The sequence below is a fragment of the Netta rufina genome (assembly GCF_964035555.1).
Source record: "Netta rufina genome assembly, chromosome: 11".
NCBI classification, from domain to species: Eukaryota; Metazoa; Chordata; class Aves; order Anseriformes; family Anatidae; genus Netta; species Netta rufina.
The window spans coordinates 11,051,124-11,075,237 of record NC_140134.1 but is presented as its reverse complement, the minus strand read 5'-3'; the positions used below and the strand labels follow the sequence as shown (position 1 = coordinate 11,075,237).

The following is a 24,114-nucleotide window of genomic DNA, read 5'->3' as shown; positions in this document are numbered from 1 at the left end:
CTGGTGGCCTGCACTCAAACCTGTGCAGTGCCAGCTGTTGCCACTGCTGTTCTGACCGCTTCCAGCATCTCTGGGCTCTTCCTTCAGTGTATTAAGATTGCAGGAAACAACAAAACACGGTTTGCTGCTGTGTTACAGCAGGCAATGGCAGCAGCAGCAGCAGGGCTGCGCTTCCCAGCACGTGAGGCTGAAACGCAGGAGAGCCTTGGCTTCTCTCCCTGGGGCTGCTGCCCTGGCTTGAAGCAAACCCTTATTTCAGTCTGTGTCGGGTGGCGTGTTCACCAGACTTATGTAAAATGTTGTGATCGTAGCCCGCAGTCGAAATATCCAAGCCTTTCTACGTACTCTGTTGTTGTTGCTATTTTAGGGGACCCTGATGTCTCTGGGGGATGACTCAGAGAAGTTGGGCAGCATTAATCCAGACTAACAGTCTGATTCAGGAATGCATCTTTACGTAAGAAAACTGCTTGAGCATATGCTTATCTCTGGAGCCTGGAATTAAACTGTCTCACACGCTATCCTGCTTTGGGCATGGAGCAGCCAGAGTCTGCTGATGCTCGTCAGTAGCTCCTCAGTAGCCAGCTCCTGGTCTCAGAGCATTTCTGGAGGGCAATACATCCATCTGGCAAGTTGGGCTACTTCTGGCGAAGTCAGCAAAGAACAAGCACAGGATAAACTATGAGACACGGCGTTCAGAGCTTACCTATGCTCCTCCACAACTCTGCTCGCCCTTGCTGAGATCTCCAGCCCCACAGCACGCTTGTATCAGTTCAGAGACAGTAAGAGGCAGGTGGCCGCAGATGTCAGTGCACTGGGCTGAGAACATCGCAGTGCGCCAGCCGGCTGATGCCTGTTGCAGAGGTACCTGCAAACACCTCTTGTTTGACTGCAAGAGCCGTCCTGTTCCAGGCAGAAAGCCAAGTTGCTGCGGGACTCTGCAGAAAACTGTACTCTGCACCAGGGCTGTGCTGGATTACCTGTTTTCTGCATGAGGTAGAAATACAAATTTGTTATTCTAGCATAAATGGTGTTAAAGTCTGGCCAGTGCCACACTTGGTTCTTTCTGGTTTGTCCACCTTGGGTGCCTGAGGGTGGCCTTTGGGCTGTCAGTGCAGTTCTGTGTTCCACAGCAGTTATTTTTTTTAAGGATAAAACCATCTATTATGCTGCCTAATTCCCTGTAACGCTGGCTGCATCTGCATTCAATCGGGAGGATGGTTTGCATACAGATTCCTCCACCGGTGGGAAGCATGCGAGCCGGTGAAAAGGGAGCAGAGGAAGCGGATCGTCCCGTGGCCCCAGTTCACCCCAGCACCTGCTCAAGTCCTGCCGGATGTCAGCACGTGCCTTAGCGTCTCGCAGGGCTGGAGCCTGATCTGTCCTGCCCGCTATTAAATCAAGCTGGGCTCGCTTTCTGGGATCAGTTTGGTATGTGCGATCATGAAAACCTCCACAGGGCACTCCCAGGACTTTTCCTGTTTATTTTGCTCTTTGAGCCAAACGCTATTTAAGCACACTCGCTCCTGAATGAAGCCAGCTCCCAGGTCAGTAGACCTGCTGCTGCTGTGGCTGGAAGAGGGCTCTGGAAAACACAGACCATCTTCTGGAAATGCCTGCAACTGCCTGCAGATCTCTGACTTGAATTTTGATGGCTCAGAAGCTTGCTGTGCTGTCTTACTATCTCCATTTACTTGTTTACCTCTCATTTAATCCTTGGTAAGATAATTATGGTTTTTGAATCGGAACCACAAGGGATGCAGTGATGAAGTGACCTTACTTGTGGTGATGCTCTGGGGGCATTAATGGTGTGTGTGTGTAGGGGATTTGCAGGCGTGGACCCTCCTGTTGCCAATCTCCTAATTTCAGAGGGGACATTGCTCAGTGCAGTGTCACACAGGTGCTGGCAGGGAGCGAGCTGTCTGCATGACTTAGTGACGATGCATCTGCTGTTCCAGCTCGTGGCCACTCTGTGGACAGAGCGTACGCTCCGCTGGAGGTGGGATGACGAGAGAGGACTGCTGGAGCTTTAGCACACGCACAAAGAAGATCCTAAATGAGAGGTGGTCCTAAATCCATGTCCATCAGCCAGATCCCTCACTAACAGCTCAACCCATGGGGAACACCCACACTTTTGGGGGCTGAAACAGGCTGGTGCATGGCAGGCTGCTTTCAGAGCCACAAGCGTGTATCCCGGTGCTTTTCAAAACACGGGATGCCTCGTTCTTAATCTCCCCGCTTCCACCTTGACCACTGCATGTCATGCTACGTGCTGCCATTGCACGGTTTAGCAGATGCATGTGGTAAATGAATTTCTCGGCACAGATGGAGTTTAGCAGAAGGCACCTCTTCAGATGAGAGAGCACAAGCAAGGGGAGCAAGGCCTGGGATATTCAGTGTTAGCAGGCAGGAGTGGGGCTCGGCTCTGAGCATATTTGCGTGGAGCAGTATTTCAACAAATATGAACTTAAAAGCAGAGTCCAATGTAAAAGCTTGAGGCAAGATGTGTTAATCAGTCAGAAGAATTTGGGTTCCTGACTCGGTAAGCGCTGCAGAGCTCAGCTAGGTGGTATTTGCACTACTGGCATTATTTGCAAAGCCTTTTTCTGCTGGAATTTCTCCAGCTTGCACAGCTTCTGGACCACGGTGATCTGAGGGGCATCTCAGCACACACTCGGGGTTCAGGTAACTAATGGGTGTGCAGGCAGCCAAAATCAGCCCCCAGGGAGAACAGCAGAAACTGGGCACAGGGAGCTCTCTTGGGTTTCCCTTCTCCAACTGCAGGAACTCCACAGGTCCCAGGGGATGGAGGAGAAGGGTTTTTTTTCCAGAGATATTTGCCCAGTCCCATCTGGGCCATGGAGCAGCAGAGCAGGAGTGAGGCTGGGTGCAGCACTGAAACGGGTAAGATCCCTGACATACGTCGAATCCCCAGGTCTCCTTCTCAGAACTGAGCCTCAGTGCGGTTCTGGGGCCACCAGACCTTTGTAGCATTTTGGTACATCAAAGAGGGGCTTTTGGGGGTGCTTGTGTCAAGGCCGTGGGGCTGGATGGCAGATCGTTGAAATGTCAGGCTCCACGCGGTGCTATCAGAGAGAAGCGAGGCTGCTGTGAGTTATTGTGCAGGCCGAGTATTTGTGGCTGCCGTCCCTGGCTGCTCTCAATCACAGCTGTGGGGCTGAGCAATCAGCTGAACTGGAATCAATCAGGCACCCGTGGATGTGCGGTGAAGAACTCCTCCATCTGGAAATGAAATGAGCGTGCAGAGAAGCCCTGCTCCCGTAAATCCCTTAAGCATGTGCTTAACTTCATGGAGCAAGGTGATTGCAACGCAATATTTTATTCTTGTCAGCTTCAGTGTTAGCAGTTACTAGAATCACTTGTGTAATTAAGCTCTTGCAAGAATAAAATGAAAAAGCACCAGGTGCCTATGGAGATCTAAATCATTTTTCAGATTGGGTAGAACAGCAGTTTTCAACTTTCTTAGGCAGCTGGAATCCTAAAATTCTCCATGGCAGCGCAGATCCCCTCGCAAGGAATTGAAGGCAGCAGCCGTGCTTCTCCCGGGTGCCTTTCACCAACCTCTCAAGGAGACAGCGAGCACCCAGGGCTCTGCACGTGACTGGGGCAGAAGCTTTGTAACTTTTGCAGAGGCCATGGCTATAACTTCATACCGAGACATCTTTTTAATAACTGCAGATCAGTGTTTTAACCATGCTCGTTAAAACAGACTGGTCTTGTCATTAGCACAGACTGACACGCACAGCTCTGTGGAGCAGCTGGCAGAGAAGTGCTGATCCGTGTCTTGCTGGGAAAAAAATAAGGCCGGGACCGTAGGAGGAGAACCACATCTCCATGTCTGTGGGATGGCGTTCTTTGGTGCACAGGGAAGACCCCATCACCATTTATAAATGTTTAGTACTGGAATTAGGCACAGAAAGGGAGATAGTTGGGTTTGGAAGGCAGCGATTGTCTGAAATTACCCCTGCACTGGGTGGGAGGAAGAGAACGAGGGCACATTCACTGCGCGTGTAACGGAGCTGCTGTGACCGATGGTTTCTGCGAAGAGCAGGTGAAGGTTCACTGGTGCCTGGAGATTGGACACACCATGAGCCTGAACACAACCTGCCTTCCTCTATAAACACATACCTGAGAAAGTTTCAGTGTTTCTAAGGGACTATGCGCTACCAAATGGGCTGCAGCATTTCCCCTGCGAGATGTTCAGGTGGGAGGTGACACTGCCAGGTCCCTGGGGGACAGCGAGGCGGTGCTGGGGCTTAGGACACCCGTGAATTAAGCGACAGCGCCCGTACCCGGCACCCTACCCCTGCAGAGCTGCAGGAAGCCGGAGGGGCACAAGGGCACCGTGCTTGGAGGAGGCTCCGGAGCTCTGCAGCTTCGGCAGGGGCCAGGAGAGGGCAGCGGGGAGGCGCTGGAGGCACGGGGCGGGGGTGCTGGGGTGGCAGCGGGGCTGCAGCCGGGGCAGGGACCCCTTCGCCAACACCTGGATGACCCCGTCCCGTGGAGAAAGGTGAAGCACGGCCCCTAGGACGCTGCCCTGATCAAACCGTGCCGCCTGGTCAGCACCTTTCTCAGCTCCTCAGGCCCAGCGGGTGCTGCAGCAGACGCGCTGCCCTAAACCCACTCGCTTGTTGGTGACCCACATCACCAGCTGGGCAGGACACAGAGCTCCTGGAGGTGCCACACACCCCCTGGGGACACTGCACCACTCTGTGACCCCTCTTGCACCAGGACATGAGGTGGAGTTGTGCAGCCAGCCACCACCTGGCACAGAGGGTCCTGGAGCCACAGAGAGGTCGGAGCGTGGGCTTTGTGGCACCAGGCGAGGGCCTGTGACAACCAACAGAGCCACCAACGCTTGACATGTGAGATGGCACCAGCCTGGCAAGCGTCCAGCTGGTAAGCCCAGAGCTAAACAAAGCCGGTGCTATTTATATTTATGTAGGGCAGGATGATTAATGCCCAGGCCTTCGCCATTCTAAATAAGTAGGGTAATTAGGGAGCTGGCTTTATTTACTCGGTAGGTTGGCATGAGGCAATGTGCGTGCCCAGCCCCGATGTCTCTCAGCCCAGCCCGCACCCACCTGTGCCACCGGGATGTGCTCCTGACCCGGTCACAGGCACGATGCCGGGGCAGAGCAGGATGTGAGGACAGCAGGCACCCCATGGATGGAGACTGTGGTGCTACAAAACACCCGGCACTGATTTTTGGAGCTACTTGTAGATCTGAAGGTGCAGACGGGTACCCAGCAAGGCCTCCAGAGCATCCACCCAAAATCAGACACCTCATCTGCTTGGATCCCCAAAGGCCTCACCCTGCGCTTCAGCCCCTGACACTGCGGCCATCATTACGCTTTACGTGCTCCATCAGCAAATAAACACCCCTGCAGCTTTCGGGCGGCAGCTTCTAATTTTCTGCAAGTGCCCCTGCCTGTTTCGTAAGGTATTTGTTGTTTGTGCTGCATTAGGCCAGCGGAAGCACAGGCAGGAAGCAGGATCCCGCTGTGCCAGGTGCTGCACAAACACAAAGCGCCGCGGTGACTCCCGGCCCAAAGAGCTGACGAAACTCCTCACACCTACGCCGCATACTGCGAGGCTGAGTCTCCCCCGCCCTCCGGGCACCGGGTCATTTTCATCCCGGCAAAGTGGGTGAAGAATGTTACCACATCAGAATGACCTGCTTCACCCAGGGAGAAACGATCCCCCAGGGCACGAGGAAGCCGAGGATTAGTGCCTGGCGGTGGAGGAGGCAGCCCTGGAGTCCTCCCGGGGCTGTGCAGTCTCCTCACATCCGCAGTGAACAGCAAGGGAGGATCTGCTATCAGCCGGCTCTCCTCTGGGCCAGGCTACAGCCTGTTACCAAGCCAACCGGAGTCCCTCGCGCTCCCCAAACGGCTGCAAACAATAAGCCCAGCTCACCTCCCCCGTCCCTCGGCTCTACCAGGCCCAGCACGTCTGATATTGGCAACAGAGCTGCAAAGGCAGAAAGCCGGCGGTCGTGGGGTGCGAGCTGAGCTCAGGGCGCTGTGTGACGTGGGGGGCAAAGGGCGCTCAACCCCTGCCGCGCCCCAGACCCGCAGCCTGGCGGCCAGCTCGGTGTCTGCCCCTGCCCTCCGTGGCAGCGTCCAAGAGAGGCCCCAGCAGGGATGGGGGCACCTGAGCGCGGCGCTGCTCCACGGCCCTGACCTGCCCAGAGCATTCTCGAACAGCAGGCTCAGCCCCGGCTGTTTGCAGAAGGGAAGAGAAGGGAAAGGTCTGTTTGTGAGCACGTTACAGAGCCACTAGTGCATACTCTGCTCCCCTGCAAAATGCCAGATTAAATAATAAACAGCTCCAGATGAGGCTGCCTCTTTTTATAGTACCTGCCCTGCAAGGAGCTTTTCAAGGAGCTTTTTTTTTTTTTTTTTTTTTTCCTTTTTGGGTTATGCAGCCCACTGAAGAAAGGGAATCATGCCCAGCACAACTGTGAAAAACTGGCTATTTTTATCACCGCTGACCAGAAAGCAAAGCTGGAGCAGAGATGCCACCTGGCATAGCTGGGGTCACACAAGGCCTCGTGGTTGGGAACCAGGGAAAAACAAGTGGCACAGAGGCTGGATCGCCTCTCCCTGTATCCATGGGCAGATGTTGCTGTTCCACACGTGAGCAGTGCCTGCATGCCTGCTGCTGCATGACCTTTCCCAGGGGCTGAATGGCCCACACGAAATCAGTTTTCCTTGGGAGAGGTGTGTGGAGCTGCTCTCCTTGGAAAGCATGGGCTGTGTGTAGGGACCCACTGCTTGTAATCACTGTTGCCCACGTTCTTCCTGGGACACTGGAAACAGCCCTCGGAAACACAGAGATGGAGGCATCTGATAAACGCTGGCTGGTAAGGGGCTGCCCCACGTGTGGGCAACGTCTGCATCAAATGAAACCTGCAAAGCATCAAACAGAGGGGTCAGGGCCAAGCCCACACACCCATATTGGTACCAGCACCTCACTGAACCTATTTTCCCTCACTTTTCTTCACGTTTTCCTGTAATTTCCCACACATTCCCCTCACATTTCCTTCCTTCAGGTTTCCCTCCTATTTCCCTCACACTTCCCTGGGATTTCCTTCCCATTTTTCCTTTAAATTTCTCTCCTATTTCCCTCACACATCTTTCCTTCACTTTTCCCTGTCATTTCCCTCATTTTATTTTTATTTTCCCTTCAAATTTCCTCGTATTATCCTGTCATTTCCCCCACGCTTCTTTTCTTCACATATCTCTGGAATTTCTCCGACATTTTCTTTAAATTCTTCTCCTATTTCCCTCACACTTCTTTTCTTTGCATTTCCCTTATATTTCCCTGTCATTTCATTTCCCTCACATGTCTTTCCTTCACATTTCCCTCATATTACCCTGTCATTTCCCTCACATTTTCTCTTTTTCTGTCATATTTCCCTCACGCTTCTTTCCTTCACATTTCTCTGGGATTTCTCTCATATTTTCCCTTTACATTTTTCTCATATTTCCCTCACACTTTTTTCCTTCACATTTCCCTCACATGTCTTTCCTTCACCTTTCTCTGGAATTTCCCTCCACATTTGTCTCATATTTCCCTCAAACTTCTTTCCTTCACATTTCTCTGGGATTTCTCTCACATTTTCCATTTTTCTCATATTTCCCTCACACTTTGGGATTTCTCTCACATTTTCCCTTCACATTTCTCTCCTATTTCCCCTCACAAATTATTCCTTCACATTTGCCTTATATTTCCCTGTCATTTTCCTCATGTTACTTTCCATCACATTTTCCTCACATCTCTCTGGAATTTCTCTCATGTTTTCCCTGTACATTTCTCTCACATTTCCCTCACACTTCCTTTCTTCACATTTCTCTGGGATTTCTCTCACATTTTCCCTTCACATTTCTCTCCTATTTCCCTCACACTTTTCTTCACATTTCTTGGGGATTTCTCTCCCATTTCCCCTTCACATTTCTGTCCTATTTCCCTCACGCTTCTTTCCTTCACATTTCTCTGGGATTTCTCTCACATTCATGGTTTAACCTTTTGGGCAGACCTGTGCGGTGCCAGGAGTTGGACTTGATGATCCTTATGGGTCCCTTCCAACTTGGGATATTCTGTGCTTCTATGATTTCCCCTTTATGTTTCTCATATTTCCCTCATGTTTATTTCCTTTACATTTTCCTGGGACTTCCCTCACACTTTCCCTTCATGTTTCTCTCCTATTTCCCTCTCGCTTCTTTTCTTCACGTTTCTCCAGGACTTCTCTCCCATTACCCATTTCTCTCCTACTTCCCTCACACCTCTCTCCTTCACATTTCTCTGGGATTTCTCTCCCATTTCCCCTTCACATTTATCTCCTATTTCCCTCACACTTCTTTCCTTTACATTTCCTTGGGATTTCTGTCCTGTTTACCTCATACTTCTTTCCTTCACATTTCCTTGGGATCCCTCTCTCATTTCCCCTTCACATTTCTCTCCTATTTCCCTCACACTTCTTTCCTTCACATTTCTCTGGGATTTCTCTCACATTTTCCCTTTAAGTTTCTCTCCTATTTCCCTCATGTTTCTTTCCTTCTCATTTCCCTGGGATTTCTTTCCCATTTTCCATTTCTCTCCTACTTCCCTCACACTTGTTTCCTTCACATTTCCTTGGGATCTCTCTCTCATTTCCCCTTCACATTTCTCTCCTTAGCTTAGGGATATGGTTCAGTGGGGACTGTTAGTGTTAGGTCAGAGGTTGGACTCGATGATCTTGAGGTCTCTTCCAACCTAGAAATTCTGTGATTCTGTGATTCCTACTTCCCTCACACTTCTTTCCTCCACATTTCCCTTGGATCTCTCTCTCATTTCCCCTTCACATTTCTCTCCTATTTCCCTCACACTTCTTTCCTTCACATTTCCTTGGGATTTCTCTCCCATTTCCCTGATTTAGTGGAGGACTTGTTAGTGTTAGGTCAGAAGTTGGACTCGATGATCCTGAGGTCTCTTCCAACCTAGACAATTCTGTGATTCTGCACTTAAACTTCTTTCCTTCACCCCCCCCAACGACCAACCCCAGCAATGAGCCCCCCTCCCCAACCCCCCGCGGCCACTCTCAGCATGGCGGCCGCGCCGCACTCAAGATGGCGGCGGCGCGCGGGGCGGGAAGGAAGCGGGCGGGGGAGCGGCGCGCACTCAAGATGGCTCCCGGCGGGGCGAAGGGAGATGGCGGCGGCCGCGCAGGCGCGGCGCCTGAGGCGCGGCGGCGTGACGTACCGCGCCGTGCCGCGCCGTGCCGTGCCGTGCGGCGCCGCGCCGTGCCGTGCCGTGCCGTGCGTGCGCGGCGCGCGGTGACGGAGCGGGGCGGCCGCGTCCCTTTGTTGGCGCTGAGGCGGCCGAGGCAGCGGGCGGGGTGAGCCGCCGCTTGGCCGCCTCGCCATGGACTCGGACGAGGGCTACAACTACGAGTTCGACGAGGACGAGGAGTGCAGCGAGGACAGCGGCGCGGAGGAGGACGAGGAGGACGACGAGGAGGACGAGCCCGACGATAACCTGGACCTGGGCGAGGTGGAGCTGGTGGAGCCCGGCCTGCGCGGCGGCGGCGAGCGCGACGGGCTGCTGGGCGGCGAGACCGGAGGGCTGGGGCCCGGCGGCGGCGGAGGAGGAGGCCTGGGCGGCGGGCCGGGCCCCGGCGGCGGCGGAGGCCCGGAGCAGGAGGAGGATTACCGCTACGAGGTGCTGACGGCCGAGCAGATCCTGCAGCACATGGTGGAGTGCATCCGCGAGGTCAACGAAGTCATCCAGGTGCGCCGCCGCCTCGCCGAGGGGGCCCCCGGCCCCCCCTCCCGGTTTCTGGGGGGCTCCCCCCGGTTTCTGGGGATGGGTCCTCGGCCTCCCCCCCCCCCCCCAACCCACCCCCCGCCACCCCCCTTTGTGCCTTTCCCATTTGGGATTTCTTTCCTTTTGTTGCTAATATCGCTGTTTTGCCTCTTTTCCACCCCCCCCCCCCCCCCCCTCCAGCCGCCCGGTTACCGGAGGCAGGGCAGCGGTTGGGCGCTCTGGAACGGGCTGGCTGTGCCCCCCCCCCCCATCCCACCTCCCTTTAATTGTGGCGTTTTAAAAACGAAGCAGGGCTCCAGAGCACACCCACTGCCTTCCGACCAGCGTATCTAATCTCCCGGCTCTTGTGCTGCTGGAAGAAATTCAAGCCGCCGAGGCTATCTAGCATCCCTTCCTAAATATTTACAGCTGGGTTTTCCTCCGGCTTGCCCTAAGTTTCTGGTGCCGTCCACTTTTCCTGCAGGTGACCGGAGTGCGTGTGTTTTCTTTTGTTTCGGTTTGCTTGGTGGTATTCAGAGTTACAGCCAGCAAACAGCAAACGCTTCTCCTTAGCCGACAGCGTGAGCAGCAGTGTGAAGGTATTGCATTTCCTAAGTGGTGTGAGGAGACTGAATTTATTGATACTACACAACAAAGGACACCATTCCCCCAAATCAGTTGCTTCCTAGTTGCATGTACTTCCAGCGTTAAATGCCAGATGCCTCAGTGAATGTTTTTGCCCAGCTGTCCTGTGCTTTACAGGGACTCCACGAGCAGCTTTAAAATGTGGCTGCACGCGCTGTAAATCCACCGTAGTTTATGGGGAGCTTGATGCAAACAACTGCCCGAGTGTTCACCTAGGAAATGAGTAAATGGCAGCTCTTCAGTCAAATTAAAGTTTATAACTTTAATAACAGTACCGCGCATGTAAGGCTTATAAAGGAGTCTGGCTCGATTAGCTGATTATGAGAGCTAAAGAAGATCTCCTGGTTACGTATGGATATTTCCTTGCTCCCAGTTATTGATCCTAATGGAGGGAAATGAAGATGTGCAAATGGGAAGTAAACATGCAAACACTCGGTGAAGTTTTTAACTCTTTGAAGTAGTGATTAAAATGGTGGGGGTGTGTTTAATGACTAAGGCTGTGAGAATCACCACCCGGACTGGTGGTATTGGACAGACTCAACCATTTGTCCCAGCTTTGAGTAAGCAAAGTGGTGGAAATGTTTCTGTTGATGAGGAATAGTGAGCATCCTGCTCCTGTGTGTCCCTGGCTTGAGGAATTCACCTGCATGTTTTTAAGGAGCTGATTTAAATGAGGTCCTCTTTTCTGGTCCATGGCTTTTCTTCGTTTTTACACTGCTCTCAAGCTGTATAACTTGAACACTTGGCCTCAGCATAGCAGAACAACTAGCCAGAAGTTGAGGGAGGTGGAGACCCTTTTCCTGTTCTTGCACCCAGGGTGGTGGTGGGGGGCCTGGCCCTTCCCTGAGCTGGCTCCGTGGGGCTCTGCAGAGCACAGCCAGCCTGCAGGAGCTCCGTGGCTGCTGCTTTAGGTCTTGGCGTTAGGTTTGTGGTGGTTATTCCTGGTTTAGCAGGGTGCAGAATGTCAGTTGGTTTGGAGTATGAGTCAGCCTAGGACCTAACATCAGCTCAAGTGCTAGCAGACATCAGAAGAGGGTAGGAAAACATTAAGTTACTCCAAATTGCTTTGAAATGGCACCTTACTGGATTTCTAGCCTGTTCGGAGGTAAGTGAACTTAATTCAGTCAGTGCCTCAGCATTTGCTCATCCTCACTTCTCTTGCTTGCGCTGAAAGCTTCCAGGGCTCCGTTCTGTATATTTCTTGCTTTTGGCATCCAACCAGGATTGCTGCTGCTGCTTTTCTGGTTCAGTAAACCTTTTCTGGACTCACGTTGGCTCAGGATCCTGCTGCGGATCCTTGGTTGCAGTCCTGTGATTCACTTGTTCCAGTCTAGAACTGGATGGCTTTGGTCCCTGTGTATCTAAATGCAGTTTGATATCAAATGATAACAGTTGCAGTTGCCTGTTGCAGTCCTCAGGAGCTTATTTGTTACCACGCAGAGGGCCCTGATGTCCAAAAGCTTCAGCTGTAGGGCCTGTGCCCTCTCATCAGAGGAGGTACCAATTTCTGGTCAGAAGTCAGTCGTGGGTTTTATTTTTCAGTTGATTGTTTTGCAGGTGCAATGAGAAGAAAGGGTATCGGTGAGCCATGAAGCATCTGCAAGGGGGGGTACCTGAGCTGCAGATACAGCTTCCATGTGCAGGGCCTTGGGCCTTTGTCCCTGACAAAACACGGGTCCTGAAGAACAGTTATTAGCTGATATAACCACCAGTGGAAGGAGTTGAATTAAATCTATTTTCCCATCCATTTAATCACTTCCCAACTGCAAGCTGTATAAGAACAGCCCAAAGTTCTCAGGACAGGGATTTGACCTGACAAAGGCTTTGCTGAAGTAGTGGCTAACTTGTGATAAACTTCCTGGCTACGAGGCGTGTGATTTGTGCTGGCAGCAGGTAACGTGCACGTGAAGATGGCTGCTGAGTGCTGAGCTGTTAGCTTTTTCTATCACTTGGCCATCTAAGACCGCTAAACTTGCAGTGAACTCGGGAGGTTTCAGAGTGAGTCAGATACTCACCGTGTTTTGCATTCACTCTCTCTTGTCTGAACATAAGGGGGATTTCAGGTGCCTAATGATGATTTTTGCACAATATTTAGCTTTTATGCTGATAATCTGATTTGACTCCCTGTGCCACATGGCAAGAATTCCCCTTCTCCTCCAAATGCAAAAATAGGGGGATGAATAAACCTCTAACCTCGCGCTGTTGGTTGGCTTAGACGTTCAAACCCCACCTCAGATCCAAATATCGCTTCCATTATATTGCTATAATTACATGGAGAAGAGAATCATTCCACAAGTTATTTTGGTTTTAGTTGTCAACGTAAATGGGCGGACTTCTGGGGTGTTTTTTTTTTCCAGCTGCTGGCAGAATAACTGACTGAACAACTGCAAAAAACTAGACATGAAGGCTCTGGTAAACAAAAGGTTGCCTCCTTTGAAAGGCATTTTCCCACAGTTGGATGTCATCCCCGTATTCGTCTTCTCCGTACTGTGGCATGAGGGACTGTCCAAATAAGTTTCTACCATCATTACTTCTTTTTTTTTTTTTAATATCAGACTGCTATTTCTGTCCTTGCTGTAGATTTTCTGAAAATAAACTTGGAAATGTTTAGAATAGCATGTTTATTTCTACTCTGAATAGAGCACGTGATGGTCGGTGTCTCTCTAGTCTTGCTTGGCTCAGTGTTTTTGCCTTGTTGCAACTTGGTGCAACTTTGCTATTTCTAAGTTGGGTTCATTTTCCGCTCTCGATCGGCTTTTTCTGGAGTGTTTGACATCACTGTGATGTCACCTGACAACATTTGTTCTTTTTGGACTTCAGCAGGGTTAAGTATTGGAAAACTCTCAGGGTGAAGCTTGGAGATGGATGGTGACATTTAAAAACAAAGCACAGAAAAGGGAGCTGAGCCCTTGCTTTTTTTTTTTTCCCACCCAGAGCAGCACCCTGGACGCAGCTGGGTGTCGTGCCTTGTGAGCTCATGAGACCCCCCTGGCTTTGGGAAGAGACAGAAGCACCGCATCTCACGCAACTTAGTCTAGCTCAGAAATACCTCTCCTCTCTACTGCAGGCTGTGAAATGAGGTTCTGCGGGGTAGAACAGGTAACGTGCAACATCAGAACAGTTATACTGAATACTGGTCCTTGTTTAGAGGACCAGGCTGGATAACTTGTTGAGAAGTGAGTATCCTTACCGGCTGCAGCTTTGATGTTGCAATAAGCCAAAACCCCAGGCTGCTCTGAAGCTACAAGGGGTGGCTTTTTTTGTGACCGGGGCAGTGCAGATCCCCCAGAACACTGCTCTGCAGTTAGTCAGGCTCTGTTACAGCAAGTGTCAGTCCAGTGTGGCTTGGGAAGAGTGGTGTTACTCCACAGTGGCTTCTCTTGCTCAGACAGAAAGTGCTGATTTCCAGTCGTAACTTAGGAAATCTCCCACGTAGTGGTGTAATTCAGTGGTCTTGGCAATGCGTTCAAAATACTTTGTCCAAAATAGGAATGACTTTCCAGCGAGCAACAGGCACCGCTGCTGTCATCCAGGGCTGTGCTTAGAACTGGATTTCATGTTCGAGATGACATCTTGAAAACCCCGAGTGCTTGAAGCTGCTTGACAAGCATTAGGTAGGAGTCTGTGGGAGGAAGCACTTGAGGCTGATGCTGCTTGCTTTTGGGTCTGCTCGCGGTGCCTGTACAAGGTGAGTTTGCAAGGCTCTGACTTCTCTTACTGTGTGGTTAGCTATTTGATAATAAAATTCAGTTGGGGCCCTGCATGTTATGATGCTGGAAGGAAATGCTTTGTTAAACTGCATGGTTCTGTCACACGGCGTTTATAAGGTGTTTCATTATCGGAGGAATGCGCTTAATGTTTCCAAGGAACGGAACAAACTTCGTTGTGACAAAGTGCTCCTGAAATCTGCTACAAGCCATCACTGTGAGGCTTTTGGAAATGACATCCTATCTGTTCCCTGGCTGCTAAGACATGTAATTCTGAATATAATAAAGCTAACAAAAAAATACTATTATAAACTTCAGAGTTACCAGGTTTGTTCTATCTTTTAAGTCTCCAGATTAAGCTAAAGCTCGTGCTTAACTGGCCCACTTGCTTTGTGCTTTAGATTTGTTTCTTTTAGGCCAAATACAAATCTCATGGCTGTCCATGAGTAAAAACTGATGCTGGGCTCTGTTGCCCCAGCGTCACTTTGCAGGAATCCCAACAAAGCGGCCGCCTCTCAGGGGGCCTGTGGGTGCAGATGGGGACTGCTGTGTCCTGGGGACGTTTGCAAAATGAAACTGAAAACACTTTGTTCTGGTTTTCGTTACTTTTAAACATTTGTTTATGGGGGGGGGAGGAACAAAAGATACGTGCAGCCATTGATATTCCCTGTGGGTTTAGCTCTAGTTAGCAGAACCATACGTGGCACGCAAAGCAGAAGTGGTGGTTCTGCTCTAAATCCCAAACTGCTGTGCCACGGAGAAGTCCTAATAGAGACTGCAGCACTCACCCTCCTTGGTGTGAAACAGTAGCTGTGTTGTTCAGTCATACATGAGCTGTGGTTTCCTTTCTATCTGCTTATCCCGAGCTCTCACTCCTTAGTTTCTGACTTGCAGGAATTTAAACTTCATAATAGGAAATCAAGCCGCCCTTCTGATGCGTCCAGTGTTCCTGTGGTGTGGCATGGAAGTGTAGGGCAGTGCTGTGCCTATTCAGAAATACTTTGCATACTTGCTTAGTGCTGTTTGGCAAGCAGTATTGGATTTAAGAGCACGGTGCACAGAACTGCAGTTTGACAGGGTGTGCTTCTTGTGATGAAAACTGAGACCTGGAAGACTTCAACTTTTGTTTGAAGTGAGGCTGTAAGCTCATAAATTAGAAGTAGCTCCCTGTACAGCACCTCCCCAAGCCCCCCTGCCACCTGTTGAATTTTTTCTCTTTGAAAACAAGCTCTCTTCCCCCTTACTCCATGCGTGAGGCAGAGTAAACAAGGAATTTTGGGTCTGCTGTTATGGTTCTCACTGAACTCTGAACTGTGCTCTTCTTATAATGAAAGTCCCGTCCGTGTCATTCAGTCTGCACCTTATCTGTTCTGGGTTGTGTTTCCAGTCCTCTGGAGGGATCTAAAAATATTGGAAGTGATGTTTTCTCTTGCTTGCGGCTGTGTTCCCTGTGTTGTTTGGCATCCATGAAGGCTGGGAGGCTTTTTTCTGTCTATAGGTGTGTAACGCTGCTCAACATCACGAAGTTGCTCTGGCTTCTGCAATTGCAGGAAAATTGCAGCCTCGTTTATTGTAAAACGCACACGGCAGGTTTGTAGCTACTTGGTGATGCCAAATGGTGCATCTGAGTGCAGCCCGGAATACAGATGCCTGCGTGTTTGATACAGGAGCTCCTGTAGGGTACTGCAGGAGGCTCGGGCGTGAAGTGACCAACTCTGAGCTGGAGGAAGAACTGTGGGTTGTAATCTGATGATGGAAAAAGCCGCTGATGCTTCAATCTGCACCATCCCAGGTATTTTTTGGTTGGGGAAGTTGAACATCTTTGCCTGGCTCATATTTGATTCCTCGGCTTGCTTTTTAGCTTTTGATCTCGAGCTGTGATGGAAATACTGGCTTAAATGAATGCATTGAGAACTGCTATTGAAGGCTTCCTAAGAAGCCGAGTTTCATCTGTAACTTAGTTCAGCAGTGTTTGTGCTTCACAAATCAGAGCCTTTTAGAATTTGAAATGTCCTTATGACTACAGACACTCTTTCAAAAGAGGTCCCTTGTTTACATGGCATAGTAACGCTGAGTAATTGGTTTTGGTATTCAGGGTAGTAAGAGTGCTGTGCGAGTACAGAGGTTCACACAGCTAGCTGCACCAAGCCTTTCCTCTGTTTGCAGAGGCTGAGATCTGCAAATGCCCGGAATAATTTCAAATTCCAAGTCTTAGGCAGGTATTTTTAACAGCATGTAAGTCGTTTGGGACAAGGAGGAAGCTAGTGAGCCATTTAGAGACTTTTTTTTTTTTTTTTTTTTCAGGAGAAAAAAATGCTTCTTGTAGCTTAGGCACCTGCCTCTGAGCACGCTGGCTTGCCTCGTGCAAGTGTGGTGGCATCAGGGTCCCTTTTGTCAGCACCCCTGGTGTCGCCAGGTCTTTTAGGAAGTGCTGGAGAGCTGGTGGGATCAAAGGAGAGCCCTGTGAGCGGGCGGTTTGTGGCCACGAGCTAGGAGAACTGGGGTGGTAGCCTGCGTGCCTACCCAAAGCTCTGCTTTGTGGCCTTTTTTTTTGAACCGCTGATGGTGCCCTCGTGCTCATGCTAGCATGTTCAGTTCCTTCCTTTCAGCCTTTTCAAAAACATTCTGGGGTTTCTACCTTCCTCATTTAAAGCTTTTACATCCTAGAGCATGATGTGGAGCTTCCGATTCCCAGAGATGGGAAAACACTGAGATAGGCGGTGCGAGGAGCCTGTCTTGGCTGTCTTGCTTCAAAACCAGGTGTGCAGTGAAAGTGATTGTGGCTGAAACATAAAGGCTAAAATATAAAGGAGATTTTTTTTTTTTTTTTTGTATGACTTGCTCAATTTTTTGAGGGTTTGAGGTTTCCTCCACGTTCTGGGACATCATGAACATGCCTTTTCTTGTGGAGAGAGGGTGCATGGCAATTTACAAAAGACCCAGCTTTGATTGCTTTGTAATTTGAAGAATTTGGGAGCTGGAGGGAGGTAGTCTCCAACACTAGGAATTCAAAGCTTGATCATTCGCTTATTGCCTTCATACCATTTTGAGAAAAATCCCCTGTGCTTGATAGAATAATGTTTTGCTTGTTGCTTCGCCAGGTGAAGGATGCAAGCCCTGAACTCTGTTTTCCAGCAGGTCAGCAGGGTAGAGTAGGAGCCCTTGCTGAGGGATTCTGCTTGGGCACAGCTCAAGTCATCTTGAAGTGCAGAACGCGTGCTAAAAATGCAGAACTAGGTTTGTATGGTTATACCTGAAAGTAGTCAGCTGGTGATACAACTGACTGCCTTGGGTGTTAGTGCCAAGACGCTCAGTGTGTGTGTCAACACCTGGAGACTCAGCTTCTGTGGCCTGTTCTGGGCACGTACAGAACTTCTGGAAGAGCTCAGCATGGCTGTGCTAAGTGCAAATCCCTTCTGCAGCTGATAACTTTGGATCGCGTGTGTTCTTGTGTAACAAAGCACAAAATGCAAGCAGCATTCCTTTGTCTGGCAAACAAATGTGGAGAGGGACTGGGGGAAAATAGGAGAACTCTCATGAGCAAACGGTCTGCACTGCGCTTCTCTCGGCGGGAGGAACAACAGAAGAAGTTAACTCTTAAAAATTGACATCCAGTTCAGGCTCTGGGATCGGCAGATTAGGGAGTTGGAAGGGAATGGTCTGAAACACAAAGAGTTGAGGACCAAGAAGGGAGCGTGCGTGCCAGATCTGTGTCTTGAGGGGCCTAGGGAGAAATCTCCCGAGGCATTGCAAGTTCAGGCTCCAGAACAGGGAGTGACAGCACTTCGCTGATCGATGCATTTCAAAGCTAGAACGAACACCAACTTCTTAATAAAGCGATGGAAGAGCACTCCAGCATGTAGTCAGCATTTCATTTCTCTTCTGGGAGCTCTGACAAGTTCTGGTAAGCCCAGGCAATGAGTCCCTGCCTTGCAATGAGAAACGCAGGTTCCTGTTCTGCATTCCTCAATAAACGAACCCAATAGGTGCTATTAATGTGAAATTTGTTTTCGTGTGAAGTGGAAGTCTTCAGGGTAAAATCCCACCTGGTGTGTGCATACAGAAGATTAAGTAACAATTTCTAATTACTATGAAGATCTGATGAACAAACATGTCTGACATCCTTGTTTGGGTAATTAGTAATACTTCTGTGATGACTTGAAAGGCTCTCTGAGCAACTTGGGTTTATTCTTCAATTTCATACATATTTTATGTATGCATTAGCATGTGCTCTAACAACCCTTCTCATACTCAGCTTTATCTTACTTGATAAAGTGATGCGTTTGAAGCTTCCTTATTTGTATTGCTAAGAGGTGAAATGAACACCTGAAGGCATTTTTGTGTTGGACAGATAGCTGATAGTAAAGGCGAGTTTAGTTAGCTATGACAGTTAAGATTAAGTATAACTTGATAAGGTCTTAAACTATTGCATTTAAGCAATGAGATAATTTACTTCCAGATGGGAAATCTGTGCTGTGTATTGCAAATGGGTTTGAAAACTGTATAGAAACTGGTATAATTTTTGAGAAATTAGTAAAAAATACATGCTTCTTGGCCTGCTGCCTTAATTTCTGAATCTCATCTGCCTTCTCGTGTTAATAATCCTCTGTGGGGGTCACTGCTTGGGATCGAGTCTTCTATCTCTGGTGTTGACTTTTTTGGCTGGGATGCTGTGTGCTCTGGATGTGAATGATAAGGACAGTTTTGAGACGCACCAAGTGCTGTTTTTTAACAGCAGCGTGGCTTGGAGGAGTTCTCGTGGGTGCTTTGTAGGTAGCTTATGGGAGCGTGCAGGGCTCGGTGCTGTTGCTGCCAGGTTTTGCTGTGTTCCTTAGGGACCCTTCAGCGGGCTTGCAGTCATAGTACTAACAGAGGATGCTTCTAGGAAGAGATTGTGGTGCAGGGACCCACGTTGCTTTTTGGGGTGGCTGAGAAGGGAACTAATTGGAGGGGGAGCGCTTGGAAATGTGCAGCAGCTGGTGGCTGCAGTTACAGGTGTGACTGTGCCTTATTCAGAGGCATGAATGAGCATGAACAGAGGAATCGCCAAACTCTTCGTGCCTCCAGAATATCCTTTCTTCACTGGTGACTTCTGTGCAGGAAAGTTTTGAGGTGTAAACAGGCAAAATCACCTCTCCAGTGGAAGTTTTGGCTCGTAAAATGGGATGTTGCTGGGGCTCCGTTTTGCTGGCTATAAAACTGAGTACAACTAAATGAGCAGAGTGTGGTAAGTAAACTGCAAAGTCATCAGTAAGAAGTGGTCTGAGCTAGAAGAGGCTTGTTGGGGAAAGGATGCTGGCAGGTTTTCCTGGTGCAGATGCAACTTCTGCCAGAAAATAGCGCTTCTGCAGGTAGAGCTGCTTTTCTGTGGGGGGAAGTGATAGATGCCGTAACCACATCTGCTCCGGGGCTTTGGCCAAGGTGAGAACGTTGCCAAAGATTACGTCCCCTAGATGCACCGGCGATGACTTCCTGGGCCTGTCAGGTTGAAAAGCACGGAGGTCCCCAACTTTGATTTTGTGTTTTTGTGTGACTTGAGGGTTGTAGGCTCTGCTAGGGGAGACTTGCTCCTCAAGGTGACATCGCGTGTGCATGAAACCACACCTGGCCAGCAGCTACTTCAGAGGGTTACGTTCTTCCTGTTTCGTGTCCCAGCTGGGTGAGGCTGTCCATCTTTCTGCTGGCTGCTGCGGAGGTAACGCACGGTGAGGGCTGGAAATGAGAAGGTGGCAGCAGCAGCAGCAACACGAGGAAATGAAGTCAGCCCAAGCAGTGTTTCTGCTTGAGAATTACGGTACGTGTCACTGTTCTGGTGAGCAGCGAAGGCTTCTCTCTGCCCACTGACTAAAAGTGTGCCCTGCCTTGAGCAGGGGACGCCATCGGAAGCAATAAGGGCTGGAGGGGAGAGATATGGAGCTTTTGGATGCTCACCAAACCCAGACCTGGGGAAGGAAGATAAGATGGAAGGACGTTAAGGATTTCTCCCTAAAAATTTGCTTGTGAAGTGCTGCTGGCTAAACATTCTTCTGCCGAGTCCGTGTGTGTCATCAGTCACATCATCTGACAGGCTGAGCGGCTGCCTACCACCTGTGACCCTGTCTCAAAACTTACTTGAGATAACCTGGCCGCTGCAGTGAGAGGTGTGAGAGGTGGTTTTGTGTTGGGGTGGGATTTGTTTAGCTTTCGTGGTAGATTTTTAAGTGATTGATTTTTGAGTGCTACTGGAATGCTGCTCATTGAAGTTATTTTGCCCTACTGTTTTCTACTCGCTGTGTACCTTCTCTGTTGGAAAATGTTAATTGCAATGTTCTGAAGAGGAAGCCTGGATGCAGGGCACGGGCTGCACAAGTGTGGTACCTCAAGATGGTGGAGCAATGAGCATTTCCCCCGCAAGCACCTCTGAGCCCAGGAGCTCAGCCTTTTGCTAGGGGAGTTAGCCTGTCCTTTTGTTCAAACTTCTTCTCAGAAGAGCAAAGCACCGTGTAACCAAGCACTGCAACAGCTGCTGGGACAGAAGGGCCATGTTTGTGCCAGCAGCATCCTTTGGGGTAAAGGTGTGCTCAGGATATCTGTGGAAATGATTGATTTTAGAGGAGTCAACATGAAGGCAGTGGGCTCAAGGCAAGCACCATTTGGTTGGATTATCTTTCTCCTGTGATAAACCTCTCATCTGTCTGTGTGAGCATGCCGTGGTGGTACAGATATTCTCCATTGGTTCCTGGTAAAAGCAGGTGGAAGACAGATTCCCTGACAGTTTGAGACGTATTTGAGTTGAATATTCCTTGGTTCTGATCCTCTGCTTGCACGCTGTCTGAAAGCAGCTCACTCTTTCATAATCATCATCTGGAAAAACTGTTGAGACCAGGAAAGGGCAGTTGGAGATACCAGAGACCTTTCCAGAGAACTTGCAACGCTTAATCCAGAAAATCAATTAGTTGTTATTGTTTTCTTGGCACATGTTTGAGCCTAGAGGCAGATCTGCTATAGAAATTGTCTACGGGAAAGCAAGCACAAGTTGTCAGGAATTTGCCCTTCCTGGTGTGCGTCGCTGCCATGGGTGTCAGGAAAATGTCCTCATCTGCTCTGCCTGACTTCTGCTACACACTTGAAGTATGTCACGGTATTGTTACTTCTTCAATGTATTTTTTTTTTCTCCCAGAAAAATCCAGTCTTTTGACATCACAGAAATACTGCAGGATACTCTTCCAGGAAGGACTTTGGTGCAGGTACCTTGTGGGATAGGCGTTTTTCAGTCAGTTCTGTTCTAGCATACAGATTTTTAACGCAGAGTAGCAGATCTTTGGGAATGAAGTGATGGGTTGGTTTCTTTGAGAAGAACACGTGGAATGTTTTTGTTTTTTAAATCTGACATAAAAAAAAAAAAAGGGTTTCATAACCATTGTGCATGGTTGTATGGTGCTGGACTGATTTCCTCCTGGGGTGAAGTCCAGTTTCTGCCTTCTTCACAGATCTGCTGGCAGCATCCTTCTGAGGCAGCAGAACTGCCTGTTGAGTGCTGCAGTGGTTTAACCAGGTGCTTAAGCAGCAAAAATGAAGTTGTGTTACCCAAGGGCATGCAAAACCCACGGAGAAGGCGCAGCTATTGCTGAGCAGGGTCGAGGCAGCCTGCTCCTTACACTCCGTGAGCTGCTGGGCCTTGTGGAGCTGGCAGAGCAGCGCCTTTGCTACCTGATGGGGAGGAACAGCGCCAGGTTCCTACCAAGAGGTACTGAGCCCATGGAACGGGTAAAGTCCTGTGGGTGAGTCTGGCTCTGGACCAGAATCTGGCAATGCACAGTGCTGACTGTGGGGAAAGAGCAAAATTAATGTTCTGATACGCATCTGAGGGAGGAAAAAGAAGCAGGGACAGCTTTTTTTGTGATAGCTCACACTTCTGTAAAATGATTTAAAGGAAAAAGCATTTGTACGGCAATGTTCCCTTTTCAGCTGTATTCCTTTACCATCTTCTCACCGCACACAGACCAGGCTCTGGGGGTGACACAGGCAGATCTGGGCTTTCCCAGCAGCAATTTGTTCTGATGTTGAAGTGGGCACCCAGAGAAGACAGCATTTCCCCCCAAACCCCAATGTGCTGCTTTGGGTTGCTCCAGTAATGTGCATCAAATCATACCTTGATGAGCTTTCAAGCCTTCAGGACCAGAAGCTCTGGCAGGAGAACCCAACTTGGACATGTCTGGCACGTGGCTCTGGGCAGTGATCTCCCAAACAGAAAAACTTGTTGGGAACAAGACCCTCCTGTCCAAGTTGTGCCAACTCGGCTGTCTGGCCTCACCGTGATCTTGGTCCCAGAAGTGGTCTGGGTTAAAATAAACCAGGAAACCCCTTCCCCGGGTCAGTGCCTTCGTCTGCTTCACTTGTAGCTGTGCAGGCAGTCGTGCTCCCACCACGGAGAGGTCAGCGGTTGCACGAGCTTGTGTTGCTGCCAAAATAAATACTTTCAGAGCTGCTTCTGGTAGCAGTGGGATGCAGCTGCTTCAGAGCAGGTTCTGACGAGCCCATTTTACTGCTCTGCCCGGTCACTGTCCTGTTTGTTCTTCCAGTCAAAGGTACTGTCTGTGCACAGGCACTGGAAAGGGTTCAGGAGGGCTTTTTCCATTCTCAGAGTGCAAGTTTCTTCTAAAAATGCTGCTCTTTGCAGCCATGTTGCAGAGCTGAGGGGTTGTGGTACCCATTGCCCCCTCGCTGAATTCCACCGCTGTCATTTGGGGTCATTCCTTTCCGTGGCAAAATCAGCTTTTGTGTTCCTCTTGAATCAATATTGTTCGCTTTCCTTCAAGCTCCGTGCTAGTGAATTGTCTTATTGGTTTGAGACAAGAATTGAACCCGTAACCTTGCATCTCTTCTGTGGGACTAAAAGTATCGATTGCTGCTGCTTTCTGCTATTGAGGTGCTTGTGGTCTCGAGAAAACCAACACTTTTCCTCTGTATTTGGCACAATTGGATCTGTTTGCAGTACATTTACATGAATGGTGCAGCAACTGGTGGGTCAAAATGAAGTAGAGTGGGGTGAGAAGCTTTGTAGTGCAGGTTCAGAGGGGACAGAAGGGGAAAAGCTGAGCCTGGAGGTCTGGAAGAGCAGTTCTGTGTAACAGCAGGAGGGGATGGGGCCGAAATACACGTTGTGGATAGTGCTTGTGGTAGTGATACACGGTGGATGAGCAGGGAAAGTGATGGCACCTTGTTGATTTGGGAACCAGAGGGCTCTGAGTGCTCTTTCCGAACACCCATCTGTTTGTTTCAGTGACTTCTCACCCTAACAGCAGCAGTGCTGTGAGGCACGAGATGTTGGCTAAAGCTTTGGCCTGAGGGGGAAGTGGTGGTTACCAAAGACCTGACCTCTGCCTGGATGAACCTGTGGGTCCTTTGCATTCAGGATTGCCAGAACTATTTTTGGGGCACGTATGGGGCGCTTAAAATCACCCCTTCCACAGCTCAGCTGCTGCGCCGTGTGCTGTTTTCTTCCGTGGCAATGGGAGACTTCAGGGAGCCACCAAAATAGTAAACTGAATGAATTATATGGAAATGATGCCATCACCTTCTCCTACTCTTTTAAGGCAAGTCTTTGCAAATTGGTGAGTGGGAGGCAATGGGTTGAACAAACCCATTCGGAAACACGCTCGGCACCCGTGTGCTCCCACTCCGCTTCTCTCTCACTATGTCAGCTACAGCCGCTCGGCGGCAGCTCCGGAAACTGTAGACGTGGCTCATTGCTTGCACGGATCTGCTGAGCTTTGCTCCCACGTTGGGATTTCTGGTGATGGGAGACCCCAGGAGGAGCCAAACACTGGGTGTGATGCTGCCTTTGGGAAGGGTGCCCTTTACACCCAGAAGCTGGAGTGAAAGGTAGTAGAAGCCAAAGTGTTCTTCATACAAAATGTGTGCAGGAGGGGCTGACATCTTCCCATATCCCATTATCAAACCTGGTAGAGAAGCA

The 24,114-nt window shown here is 49.8% G+C and overlaps 1 protein-coding gene across 1 annotated transcript in view; it reads left to right on the top strand.

Moving 5' to 3' along the window:
- Positions 1-9,280: 9,280 nt before the first annotated feature.
- Positions 9,281-24,114, top strand: part of ARIH1 (ariadne RBR E3 ubiquitin protein ligase 1) — a 55,144-nt gene continuing 40,310 nt past the window's right edge. Inside the window, exon 1 of the mRNA XM_084293504.1 lies at positions 9,281-9,792. Coding sequence (XP_084149630.1) covers positions 9,427-9,792 — 366 coding nt within the window. The 5' untranslated portion in view covers positions 9,281-9,426. The remainder of the gene's footprint in view (positions 9,793-24,114) is intronic.